The sequence below is a fragment of the Coccinella septempunctata genome, chromosome 3 (assembly GCF_907165205.1).
Source record: "Coccinella septempunctata chromosome 3, icCocSept1.1, whole genome shotgun sequence".
In the NCBI taxonomy this organism is placed as follows: domain Eukaryota; kingdom Metazoa; phylum Arthropoda; class Insecta; order Coleoptera; family Coccinellidae; genus Coccinella; species Coccinella septempunctata.
Genome location: NC_058191.1, coordinates 6,272,468 through 6,285,181, shown reverse-complemented (window position 1 = coordinate 6,285,181; position 12,714 = coordinate 6,272,468). Strand labels below are relative to the sequence as shown.

Genomic DNA, 12,714 nt, shown 5'->3' with positions numbered 1-12,714 from the left:
AAAGATAGAAAAACCATCTGATTTCGTTTCTATGATCTATCTGTAGATATATTTTAGAATGAGAATGGTTTCCAACCGATGGATAGATAGGCTTATGGAAAACTGTAAGATAGCGTTCTACCTCAAACTTCGTCATCAACTACTTCATAATTTCATTTGGCTGTAACGAAAGTTCGTAGGTCTTTTAGAGTTGTTTTCTGTTGCATTTATTGGAAACGTCTGAAAAAATGCAATGTATAAAATCATATGTGATCTTAAGAAAATAAGGATATAGAAAAAGCTATAGAGGTCGATAGAGAGGATGTAGAAAAGAAAGGAAGAAGAAAAGTTCAAATAACTTGTCCATCGCACCATAGCTTGTATGGAAGACACTTGGTAAGAATCGGAAGCTCTTTTTCAATCAACTGTCTAGTCGTAAAAGTACCTTTTTGACGAAACGCTAGGAATTATTGACATTTTGTGATTCCTCAATTCTGTCTTATTCATTTATTAATTTCTAGGAATTTATATGATAAACTAGCTGTACCCGGACGTTTTAAAGTACGAATTTTTTCACCAAGCATAAAGTGACAACCTCCTTGGAAAAAAATAAACATCATAAATAAGTATCACTTTATTACTGCGCCATCTGAATGATGTAAGGATCAATTGAATTGTATTCCGTCTGCAGGTGAGTAATGGGTAAGGAAAGATTCACAGCTGCCGTCAAAGATAGCCTAACACCATCGAATTATAACGACGATATTGAGACTCATTGGCTTCGCATCAAGTCATCTCTTACAAATACAGCGAAAGAAATACTGGGCACAAAACGCTCCCGAAAATCCCCAGACTGGTTTGCCGAAAGCGAAACTCATATCGCACCCCTTTTGGACGCAAAACACAAAGCGATGAAAACCGCAATTAACAAGCCTGGCGATGTTGCAGCCCAAAAAAGTTTTATAAACATAAAACGCGAGGTCCGTCAAGAAATAAGAAAAATCAAGGATAGCTGGTGGAAAGAGAAAGCAAGGGAAATACAAGCTTACGCCGATAACCATGACTACAGGCGTTTTTTCGAAGCTATTAAAACTGTTTACGGTCCTAGCTTTCCTATAAGAGATGCTCATGGAGCTGTTCTAACTGATGATAGAAAAATTCTCGAAAGATGGAAGGAGCATTATTCACAGGTCTTGAATCAAAATAACGACTCGGATTTATCGATTTTAGACTTGCTCCCCGCGTATAGTCCGATGACATCGCTTGATGACGAAATTTCAACGTCGGAAATCATAAGTGCGATTAAAAATATGAAAAATGATAAGTCACCTGGTCTAGATGGCATTCCAGCGGAGATATTCAAAGCCTTGGATGAAGACATTGTCAATAGTCTCCTAACACTATTCCGCAAGATCTGGGAACAGGGAGATGTGCCACAAGATTTCGGAGACGCTTTAGTTATCAACCTCTATAAGAACAAAGGCGATACGTCGAATTGCAACAATTACAGGGGCATATCGTTGCTTAGTGTGGCCGGTAAAATTCTCTCGAAGATTATTGCTAATCGTCTGGTTCCACTCTTAGAAAAGCTATTACCTGAATCCCAGTGCGGCTTTCGACCAAATCGAGGTACGGTGGACCTAATTTTTACACTGCGACAGCTACAAGAGAAGGCCCGTGAACAACAATCAAGGATTTATACAGCCTTCATCGATTTAAGTAAGGCATTCGACTCGGTGAATCGGAGAGCGCTATGGAAAATCATGGAACGTCTTGGAGTACCCGAAAAATTCTTAGCAGTGTGTAAAAGCCTTCATACCAACAACACCGCTAGAATACAGCATAATGGCTCTACAACCGACCATTTCTCAACCAACTCCGGAATAAAACAAGGCTGCGTATTAGCGCCTTTACTGTTCAATATTTTCGCCATTGCTGTATCGATAATTGCTGATATGAGTATGCCCGTAAGAGGTGTTGGAATAAGATTCAGATTCGATAGAGGCCTGTTTAACCTGAAGCGCCTCAGAGCAAAAACCCGTACCAAGTTTATCACGGAACTTCAATATGCAGACGACTGTTCACTCATCGCTAGTAGCTCAGAGGATCTACAGATAATGATCGACACCTATAAACATATATACGAAGCTTTAGGCCTTAGACTCAATATCGACAAGACCAAAATCCTGGTAAGTCCGCCAGAAAGCCTTCAAACAGATATCAGCCTGGAGAATGAAACTCTAGAACAGGTCGAGCAGTTCAAATACTTGGGAAGCTTCATAAATACTAGGGCTAATCTAGACACGGAAATACAAAACCGTATCAATTCGGCATCACGGGCATTCTGGAAGCTGAAGGAAAGAGTGTTTCAAAATCACGACCTCACTCTGAAGACCAAGACAGCTGTTTACAAAGCAGTGGTCCTCCCAACGCTTCTTTACGGAAGCGAAAGCTGGACGCCCTACAGGCGACATATTAAACAGCTTGAGCAAACGCAGCAACGTCATCTAAGACAGATAATGCACATCAGATGGTTCCACAAAGTTTCGAATGCAGAAGTCTTGCAACGGGCGAGTTGTACAACAATTGAGACTCAAGTAACGAGGGCCCGACTCAGATGGAGCGGCCACATTCTGAGGATACAAGACACAAGACTCCCCAAAATAGCTCTATATGGCGAATTCACTGAGGGAGCCCGGAAACCAGGAGGCCAGTATAAGCGGTTTAAGGATACACTACATCAATCCCTAAAATTAGTTAATGCCAATCATAACTGGGAACAACTAGCGTCAGACAGGTCACAGTGGAGGTCTTTGGTACACAGTTATAATGGAGAATCGAGAAGGATACAGCGGCGGCCAGATCTGGTTGGTGACTATCCATGCCCTGACTGTGGAAGGATCTGCAGGTCACGGTTGGGTCTCTTCAGTCACAGGAGGGCACACAGTCGTAACTAGCCCTAAGAAATTACAAGTCTGCTCGCAATTACTTTTTTTTTCTTCTTTTTGTAGATATATTCCCGGTAACGGGATACAGCAATGAATGAATGAATGAATGGGTAAATAAAATACAATGGTCAAAATTTGTAATGGAAACACATACTTGCGTTCCTCAAAAGAATGGTGAATAGGATTTTAGGTTACTTCTTCTTCTTCTTCTTTCTCAAGAAATCTTCGTCTCAAATAGCGGCCCTTTACTTGAGGGGAGGTTGAATATGGGCTCAGCCTCTGGACTATGCGCCCAGTTTCTGTGTGATCTTCTGTCGTTTCTGGATCCAGGGTCCTGAGGGCGCAGGAGTCTTGCAGTGCAATCCCAGGATCGGTTAGAGCGTAAGTCAATATTGAGTTCTGGAGCTATGAACATACATTCAAACATGTTTACAGTCTGCTATATATTTTCGATCGAAAGCATACTCTGTATCTAGCAAAGCAGGATAGCGGTTTGGGAAAAATTGGGGAAAGCACACCGGGAATTACACATAATTCCAGGCTGACATGCAAAGGCCAAGAAAAGAGAAAGAAAAAAAAACCTACAGCGCCAATTTACATTCTGAAACAAACTGCACAACAAGCTCCAAAATCTCTATCCGATCAGAAAAAATCACTTCGTAAATATTAAGTGGAAGGGAAAATCCCCTACTACAGAGCTTCGAGTAAAGAACATTCGATTGTTCCCGATACTTTTCACATGATAAGAAAACATGTGATTCGCAAAGGGGAGATTCTTTTAAGCCTATTTTTTGTAGGTGAGCTGGGGTCAAGCAGTGTCCTGACTTAAGTCGTAGGATGGTGGTGAAGAAGCGTCTGGGTTTGTCCACCTTGGGAACCAGGGGGAGAGGGGAAATTTGGTGTCGGCAACGTATTGACCATATATTCTTCCATTGGTCTTGGAGGATTCTAAGGAGTCATTGACCCACAGCGTTCTTAGTTCTCTCTTAAATATTGGCCACAATGTCTGAGGTCCTGCTAGAATGTTAGGGGGCGCATCTGCATATCTTCGTTGGCCTTCGTTGGCCAGTCTGTCTGCAACATCGTTACCATGTATATAAGAGTGACTTGGCACCCATAGGCAGCTGATTATACACCCTGTGGAGTCAGCCGTGTAGAACATATGTCTTACTCTCATAAGCACGATTTCAGAGTTGGAGTCAAAATTAGAGGATTTAAGCGCCTCCAGTGCGCTGAGAGAGTCAGACATCACCAGCACCTTCCTCATTTCCTTTTCCAGTGATTCCGACACAGCTCGCCCAATTGCGTATAGCTCCGCGTGATAAACTGTCCAGTGATCTGGCAGGCGTCCGGCTATATTAATGTCAGAAGAGGGAAAGTAAACTCCATATCCCACTGAGTACGGTTGGGACGAGACCGATGCGTCAGTAAAGGCCAAGACATATTGTGGGAATTGTCTGTCTATCAGCTCTCTGAATTTAGGGTAGTTTGTGAGAGCCGATTTAGGAAGGCCTGAATTGTGTACTCTAATTCGGTGAGTCTTCACCGCCAGGGGCACTGCAAAGTATGGTATAGTCTCAGATTGATAGACTCGGTTTTCAGTTCTCAGATCATTAATTGCTCTGATGAAAGGAGGAACCACTCCATAACATCAAGACCAACTCCCCTTGTATTCAAATTGACAACAACACAGTAAGCCCTACAAAGGTCTGCAAGTATCTGGGAATACAAATATATAACAAGCTCATATTTAAAACACACATAAAATCCCAAAAAACAGCTAAGATCACAAGAGCCAAACACTTTAGATCACTCACATATAAAAACTTAGGCATCAATGTTAAGGTTGGAAGTTAAATTTATGATGTGATATGCACGCCTCTTCTGGAATATGGACACATAATTTTTCTGAATTCTTCCAAATCAACACTCCATATATTAGAAGTTGCCGAAAGAACAAGTTCGAGAAAAATCACTAAGATTAGACACCCCAACAACCCATTGGACAGCCCTCCGAACAATCTTTTATACAAATCATCAGAAGTCGAGCGTTAACCCCCGTTGTAGCAGATCTGAACAATCATTCAAAATTCAACCACAATACGGATTTATATTTTACCGGAATCTCAAAAAACTAGTGTACTTAGTTAATGACAACTTGAAATAAGAAAATGTTTGTTTGACGTTCTCGAAATTTACCGTTGAAACTCATATTCGTTTGAAAATACCGCAATGGCTGAAGATGAAATAGATCAGGAATATGAGGAAGAAGAAGAGGGTGAAATTTCAGATGGAGAAGTTGAGAGAAGAATTGTAGATTGTCGCAATAGGGGTAAACCATGTAACAGACGTATTGATGAATTGGCTTTACCTTCGAAAAGACTGTTATTGTGTACTTTCAGACAATATGGTTATCTCTTTCCGGAAAAATGGATCGATAGAATCAGGGAACTTTTATCTATACTTTACGCAATGACACCTGAGTAAGTCACTTCCGAAGCATCTCTCTGTAATGAGAGAAAATAATCTTTCTTGATCATTTCTGCCATAGAAATATACAGGATTTTTACCAAACAAGTATAAAAGTTTTGAGGGAATGATTACCAGTCGAAAATTGAAAAGGGTCCATATAATAAAAGATCCTTTATTTATTTGAAAAGTTTCACAGTTCTTTTGTTTTTTCTTGCAATTACCGAAAATTTCAATGATATTTTATTAGATTAATAGTTTTTTCTTGTAAGATTTCATAGGATCAACATTTAAAATATCGAGCAAATATTCGTCTCCGATTCAAATATTCAAATCAACACAGAAGTTTCCAAAGGTTGTTTCTCCTCGAATTTTGACTCTACCCTCCTATTCTTAGTTCTTCGTAATTTGCTTCTTTCGGAATTCACTGCAGACACACTCTTTCGCATTCTTACTGATCAGATATATCTCAAGATGTAACAATGAAATGCAGGGAAACCGAGAAGTATTTCGATCAGCTCAGACAGATGTCCAAGCAAATGGCACTGCGAAAAAAAATGAAGGAAAAGTTGAAAAAGCTGGTCGCTAAGAAAAAAGAGAGGGAAATGAAACTGAAAGCTTATGTCCTATTTAAGAATATCATAAAGGTAGGACTCATGCATGCAGCAACCCAGGACATACCTCCACTCGTATCAGTTAGAATGAGAAATTTATCTGACATCATTCTACAACATCTTGCTGATCTCAGAGGTGTAGAAGTACCCGAAAGACAAAATCCAGGTGAGCAGTATCGGATGATTTTTCTCAGACATAAATTTTTATTGCTATTTGTTTTTGTTCACTTAAAATTATGTGTTTAGGCTTAACTTCACGTAATAGTCTAAGACCCGTTTGCACCAAACATACTTAGTGTTAAGTGTCCCTTAAAATGAAATCTTAACTTAAATTACGTTGCACCAACTGATATTTAGGCTCGTATGCACCAATCCCCCTTAAAAGGAGTACTAAGCCTCGTTTAAAGTTAATGTACGCTTAATTTTATTCCCAGTTGCACCACTGTGGCTTAACAGAATCTTAAGTAAAGGGCCCTTAAGTTTTTATATCTAGTGATATCAATTTTTATTTTGGTGAAACTTCATCCTAGTCCAATAAAGCAATTTCATTGGTTGGCCGGTTGCCGATGATCGTAATATTATTATAATATTATCAAAGAGTAACAACTTTTTGTTGTTGAATTAGCATTAATATTGATAATGATATTGATTGTCAAATAAAAGGTACCTACGTTTATATAACTACAACACTTTCTTTGTAAGGTCTTGTGTGAATTTGTTTTACTAATGTTGAAGAGGAACGTGAAGAAAATGTCCTTATTGCCCTTGTTAGTACGGATACGATGAATGATTGCCAAGCGAGTGGTGGTAATCTACAAAGGGTACTCAACTTCTCAACAGAAGAAAAGAGTTTGTTGCTATCTATAGTGTGAAAAATGAAAGACTGATGGCATAAAAATAAAGGCAAAAGAAAAGGCTTGATATTCAATAATGAATTCATTCAATTTTAAAAATCCATTAAAAATGGGAAGTTCCAAGTTCTGCAGACAGTTCAACCAATTATTTTAGGTTAGAGTCCCACCCTCAAATATTTAAACGGTCATTACAGGAGCACTTAAATTTAAGGTTAGCTTTAGCCATTTAAATATCAGTTAACAGTTGGTGCAACGTAATTTAAGTTAAAGGTTCATTTTAAGGGACACTTAACACTAAGTGTGTTTGTTGCAAACGGGTCTTACATGGCTAAAGCTAACCTTAAATTTAAGCGCTCCTGTAATGACCACTTAGATATTTAAGGGCGGGATTCTAACCTAAAATAATTTATTGAACTCATAAACTGGCTGCAGAACTGCTGTGGTTTTTCTAATAACGTCAAGTACCTTTTATTTGACAATCCATTTCATTATCAATAATAATGCTAATTCAGCAACAAAAAGTTGTCACTTTTTGATAATAATATAATAGTTCACTTGACACTGACAGACAGGACAATAAAGTTAGGTTGATGAAATGACAACGATCATCGACAATCGGCCAACCAGGCTGTGGTCCGTATATACACTTTGGTTTCTTCTGGTTAGTAAGTGGGCGGTCCGTGAATGACGAATTCCTGACAATTCAGTTCAATATCTGTCACCAGAGTAACTGCTCTGGTAACTTTTGGTTACCAAATGTGTATATACGGACCATACGCCAATGAAAAGGCTTTATTGGACTAGAATGAAGTCGCACCAAAATAAAAAACTGAAATATCACTAGATATCAAAACTTGAGGGCCCCTTACTTAAGATTATGTTAAGCCGCAGTCGCACAACTGGCAATAAAATTAAGCGTCCATTAACTTTAAACTACGCTCAGTTAAGTACTCATTTTAAGGGGGATTGGTGCAAATGGGCCTAAGAGCTAACAACATTTACGATCAGGAATTTTTCAATATATGATTCCTTAGACTCACTCCAACACAAAATGACACCTATTCCAGCTGGGAGACGTTGCGCAGTGCTCCTTTATAGGTGAAAAAATGAAATTGCACTCATTTTAGGAAGATTTATTTTTGTTGCATTTACTTCGTAACACAATTGTGAATATAAATTTTTTTGGACAGACGTTTTGGCTGTTGCTAAATGCCTGGCACACGCCATTTTTTATGAAGAAAATAGAAGAATTTCAAACCATTTCTGGAAGGCTGAAATTCTGATATTATTCAATTCAATATCCAATTTTCAGCCTTCTGAAAAAGTTTCTTGGCTCTTTTGCTATCATTCACTCCTCCTATATCATAGTATGTTGAAACTTTGAGGACGTCTGCCTTCTTTTAGCAACCGAATTAATGTCTGCCAATTTCATGTTATACTCCTGAATATCTGAATAATATAATATCAAAATTTCAGCCTTCCTGAAATGGTTTCTTGACTCTTTTGCGATCATTCACTTCGCATACATCATCTGCTGTATCTACTCCATCACTTTCTCAGTCTGATGCCCCTATATCAGTGACCATCTGCCATTTTTCTTCTGACAAGACTAAACCTTCTGGTGCATCTCCAAAATCTTACCATCTAATGAACGTGTTATGTTCTATATCGTGGTGCCACTGAGAAAAATGAGTTGCGCTTGTTCAAGCTGTTTAATGTCGCCTGTAGGTAGTCCAGCTTTCGCTTCCGTAAAGAAGCGTTGGGAGGAGCACTGCTTTATAAACAGCTGTCTTGGTCTTCAGATTGAGGTCGTGATTTTGAAACACTGATTTCTGATTCGGGCCTGATAAAAAGATATAGCCATTTTTAGTTTTCATAATGAACTGTGCCACCCCTGGAAATACAAAACTACCTTCAGAATAACTAGCTAAATCTATGAAACTACATACCCATGGATCCAATGTTTCAAAATAGGTACTCTTTAATTTTTGAACATCAAATTACTTCAAAACGCATGTACGCATTGTACGAGAAAATATGGATCATACTTTTATTTTACAAAAGGTTCAAATATTCATTAGATAGCGTCCAACTTAGTTTCAAGAGTTGGGTTCTTTTGATTTTCGGTATTTTTATGGTATGTAATGGTCATAATGAGAAAACTGGAAGACGTGGGTGATATCTTTGTGTTCGAAAAAGATTCATCAAATAAATGAAAAACTTTATTCTGAAATTCATTTCATTCGATAAAACCGTTTGTGAGATGGAACTAAAAATAAATTTTTTTTTATGGTTTTCCAACAGCCTGTATCTTTTAAGCCTAGTCGATTCAGAAAAAATAGTAAAGGAAAAAAGTGTTTCTCGTTCACTAGTACCGAATTAAATAATCTCAGATTAAATTTTATTGGTAAATAGTTTTGTTTTGGTTTGCATTGTTCAGAATCGGTTCAAAGTAATATTTCCGCAATTTCCAGACGCTTCGTCTCATTGAAATATGGAAAACACTTTTATGAACTACCTTACTCCTTGCTGTTGCGAAATAAAATTAAAAAATCTATATTCTTTTCTTAGATAAACTCGGGACCTTTTTGCTCTCTGCTGCAGACTGGATAGCTATTGCTGTTATCAATGTGTACTATCTCGTCCAGTTGAAAAAGAATGAAGAATTAGAAGAAATTGAAGAAATTGAAATGGCTAAACTTGAGGAAGAACAAAAAAGGGAAAGAGCTTTCCGACATGGAATTAAAACTACTTCAACTCCCAATCCATCACTGCAGAAAATCTAGAAAAATATTCCTTATGTTTTGTATTTTGTATGTCTATAATATGTCCTCCATTAAATAAAGTTACTAATTCGTTTTTAAAGGACCAAGAATAATTTTTGATTGAAGAAATAAATCCACGTGGGTTAAACTTTCTTCTCATGAATAAACATCCATTTAACTCACTTGTTGTGTAAATAACTACGATGCCACTGCCTTATAGTGTCGCGCTAGACAGAGAAGCATCGAATGTTTGTACCACAACAAATACATTCATAGCACGTCAATGTCCATTCCATGTATTTATGTTCTAAGATGCTACTAGCAAAGATTATAGAGTAGAAAGATAGGAAACGCCCTCACATCGCTAGTACTAAAAACCGATTGCATTTTGGCCAGTGAAAACACGCGTGACAATGAGATGGCGCTCAAAACGCACTGTCAATACAGGAAAACTTTTTGATAACAGTTTTCTGTTTTTTAATTGAGGGGCGCGAAATTCGGATTGTATTCCTTGTATTGCATTCCAATATTGACTTTGTTTCTATCAGAAAACAAACATCCTGAGCGACAAAACAAAAGTATCGTTTTGCTTTGTGATCAGGATGTTAGTATTCATCTAAACATTGTTTGGATATCAACGAAAAACGCTGTTGGATGTGCTATATGTTTATTCGCAATTCATAGAAAATTTACGAAAATTGAAATATTGGGCAGTAAATGAAGCTTTAACTAGGATACTAAAGTATATGGTGATCTGCTATACGTCGAAGGTGTTGTTTCTGTACAATAGGTTGTTCTGAATTAATGAACTTAGTAGAATTTGTAAAATATACATATATCAGAAATTAATATGAACCAAATATTCAACATACCATCATAGCATACATATTCCAGTTACTTACATATGTAGGTATTATTTAAAGAATTTTCAGAATCAGACTTAAAAAAAACCTTACAAACATATGCAAGACCTGTATGTCAGTATAGTTTCTTGGTGCTTTTTTTATGATTTCCTTATGATATGGTCTCTTCATGACACAATATACAAATTGATTAATGAATGAACAAAACACTCACAGCAGGTTTCATAAAACTTTGACTTTCTAAACAACAATTTGACAGTCACTCGGTTCCCAAATGGAAATCAATAAAACGCCTGCATTTCTGAATATATTGAAAGAGTAGCAATTGAGAATCATTGAATGGACCTATAAAGATCATCATTTCCCCTTAATAGGTCGTTAATGCAAGGGATGCTTTAAGCATACAACAATTTACGTCGATGAACAGTTCTCAATTGACCTGCAGTAAAATGTTCATTGCACATGGTGTAGTGAGTAGTGTTTGCTGAATTAATTGTCTTCAAGCTCTGAGAATTTTATCCAATTCGGAGCACTGAAAATTAGAATCAATGAATGACCGATTCACATGTTACGCTTCCATTTTCCTTAGTTGAGTGAAAAACTTAATCACGTAAAATACATTTTATTATTTGATCCACCGTTCTTCACCATTCAATAATAATTTTCGAACCATATTTTGATGTTTTCACCAAGAAATAAGACAAAAATATTCAAAAATCAGCAACTAGAACGAGCTAGATAAACAAAAAGCGGTACGAGAATCAAAACATTCAAAACCTCTTTGATCAAAATTGACGTCTGAAATCTTAAAAAATTTCATATATTTCTGCAAAATTCCTCTTCGTCTGTACCTCCGCAATTTAGGAACACCTGTATATCAAAATATAATTTACTAATTATATAATTATGATAAAATATAATTATATATTTATCTATCTTTTTTTCTTCCACCTAGAAGACGATTTATAGAAAAACCTCTAACTAAATTGAAGTATTTATTAACTAAAGTCAATTAATTGAAGATTAAGCCATCATATTTTTTGAATCGAATCAACTTCATCAAAAACACAAAACAAGTTGTACAACAGAAAAGAATCAGCCCTCAGCCTTATTGTCCCCAGCACCTGATGGTTCACTTTTCTTACAGGTATCAGTTTTCGCAGGTTTTCCAGTCTGGGTAATTGGTATGTTGATTTCTTTCGCATTCTCTTGCATTTTTGGCGCCAAGATTGACAGCACGCCATCTGAAGAAAGGCGTGATTCGAGTTTCGTGATGTCACAAGTTTTGGGTATGGTGTATTTCCTTATGAAATGACGAAATATGAGTCCATGCTCATCCTGCTTTTCCTCATGTTTTCCTTCGATGATAACCGTATTGTCGGAGTCAACGCGAACTGTTAACTCTTCTGGTTTGAATTGCTGCACATCTAAATTGGCCTGGAATTTTTCTTTATCCATCTGAACGGTAGAACCTACATCTTGTGCTGAAGTGCTGGTTCTCCAGGGTCTCAGGTAGCTCCTGGGATAAAGCGAAGCTAGCCTCAAATCTCTCGGTAGCGTTACTGGTGAATATAAGTCGTTAGGATCTAAAGTCAGTCCAAAGTGCTGATCTAATATTCTTGTAGGATGGACCAGTTCTTCTAGCAAAATTGGTAATAACGAGGACATTATTAGTTCACTTAAATATTTCTGACGCTTCGTAAATTTTCAGCTGCAACGTTTTGTTTCGTTTCTCTAGCAACCGTTCGAATATTCTAGGAAGGCTTGGATTCAATTTCTATGAGGTTTCATTGAAACATAAATAAGCATGTTTTGTGTAACGTTCCATAACTGAAGAAACTGAATTACAAAATTTTCATTACAAAGATTTTTAGGTTTTAAAGTTCCCTATAATTAAATTAGTTGCTGGAAATTTCCTTTTCTTTACTTCTCACATCTTGTTTTGAGAGATTCAAAGACAGTATTTCAAATGAAAGGATCATCGTTAATTTGATGAATTTTTTTAATGATCCCAGTCTGGAGTTGGTCCAAATCAGAAATGGGTAATTGAAAGACAGAATTCTTCAAATGAGGATATAGGAAGAAATCACATGGTGTAAGATCACATAATCTTGAAGGAAATTCATGTTCAGTATTGAGGCTAATGAGTCCATTCCTTAGTATAGCTATAGTTTCTACAGCCTTGTGTGCTCTGGCTTCATATTGTTGGAAATAACTATTGG

General features: G+C 37.2%; 2 protein-coding genes across 4 annotated transcripts; one reads left to right on the top strand and one right to left on the bottom strand.

The window, feature by feature from the left end:
- The first annotated feature begins 5,074 nt into the window (after window positions 1-5,074).
- Window positions 5,075-9,705, top strand: LOC123309737. Of its 3 annotated transcripts, none has more exons than XM_044892975.1 (4): window positions 5,128-5,268; window positions 5,330-5,410; window positions 5,890-6,176; window positions 9,436-9,705. In XM_044892975.1, exons 2-4 carry the CDS (start codon window positions 5,400-5,402, stop codon window positions 9,648-9,650), a joined length of 513 nt encoding a protein of 170 aa, XP_044748910.1. In that variant the 5' UTR covers window positions 5,128-5,268; window positions 5,330-5,399; the 3' UTR covers window positions 9,651-9,705. The 3 variants fall into 3 exon arrangements, with proteins under 3 accessions (XP_044748908.1, XP_044748910.1, XP_044748909.1); XM_044892974.1 differs by having other exon boundaries at window positions 5,135-5,277; XM_044892973.1 differs by having other exon boundaries at window positions 5,075-5,410.
- A 1,858-nt stretch (window positions 9,706-11,563) lies between these two features.
- Window positions 11,564-12,242, bottom strand: LOC123309583 (protein lethal(2)essential for life-like). Its single transcript, XM_044892769.1, has one exon. It carries the CDS (start codon window positions 12,158-12,160, stop codon window positions 11,588-11,590), a length of 573 nt encoding a protein of 190 aa, XP_044748704.1. The 5' UTR covers window positions 12,161-12,242; the 3' UTR covers window positions 11,564-11,587.
- Window positions 12,243-12,714: the final 472 nt, after the last annotated feature.

Bases quoted from the DNA above. Each gene is read 5' to 3' on its own strand.
- LOC123309583 (XM_044892769.1), bottom strand. From the start codon at position 12,160: ATGTCCTCGTTATTACCAATTTTGCTAGAAGAACTGGTCCATCCTACA.
- LOC123309737 (XM_044892973.1), top strand. From the start codon at position 5,160: ATGGCTGAAGATGAAATAGATCAGGAATATGAGGAAGAAGAAGAGGGT. The intron at 5,411-5,889 runs GTAAGTCACTTC...AATGAAATGCAG, and splicing joins CTTTACGCAATGACACCTGA to GGAAACCGAGAAGTATTTCG. The intron at 6,177-9,435 runs GTGAGCAGTATC...TTCTTTTCTTAG, and splicing joins ACCCGAAAGACAAAATCCAG to ATAAACTCGGGACCTTTTTG.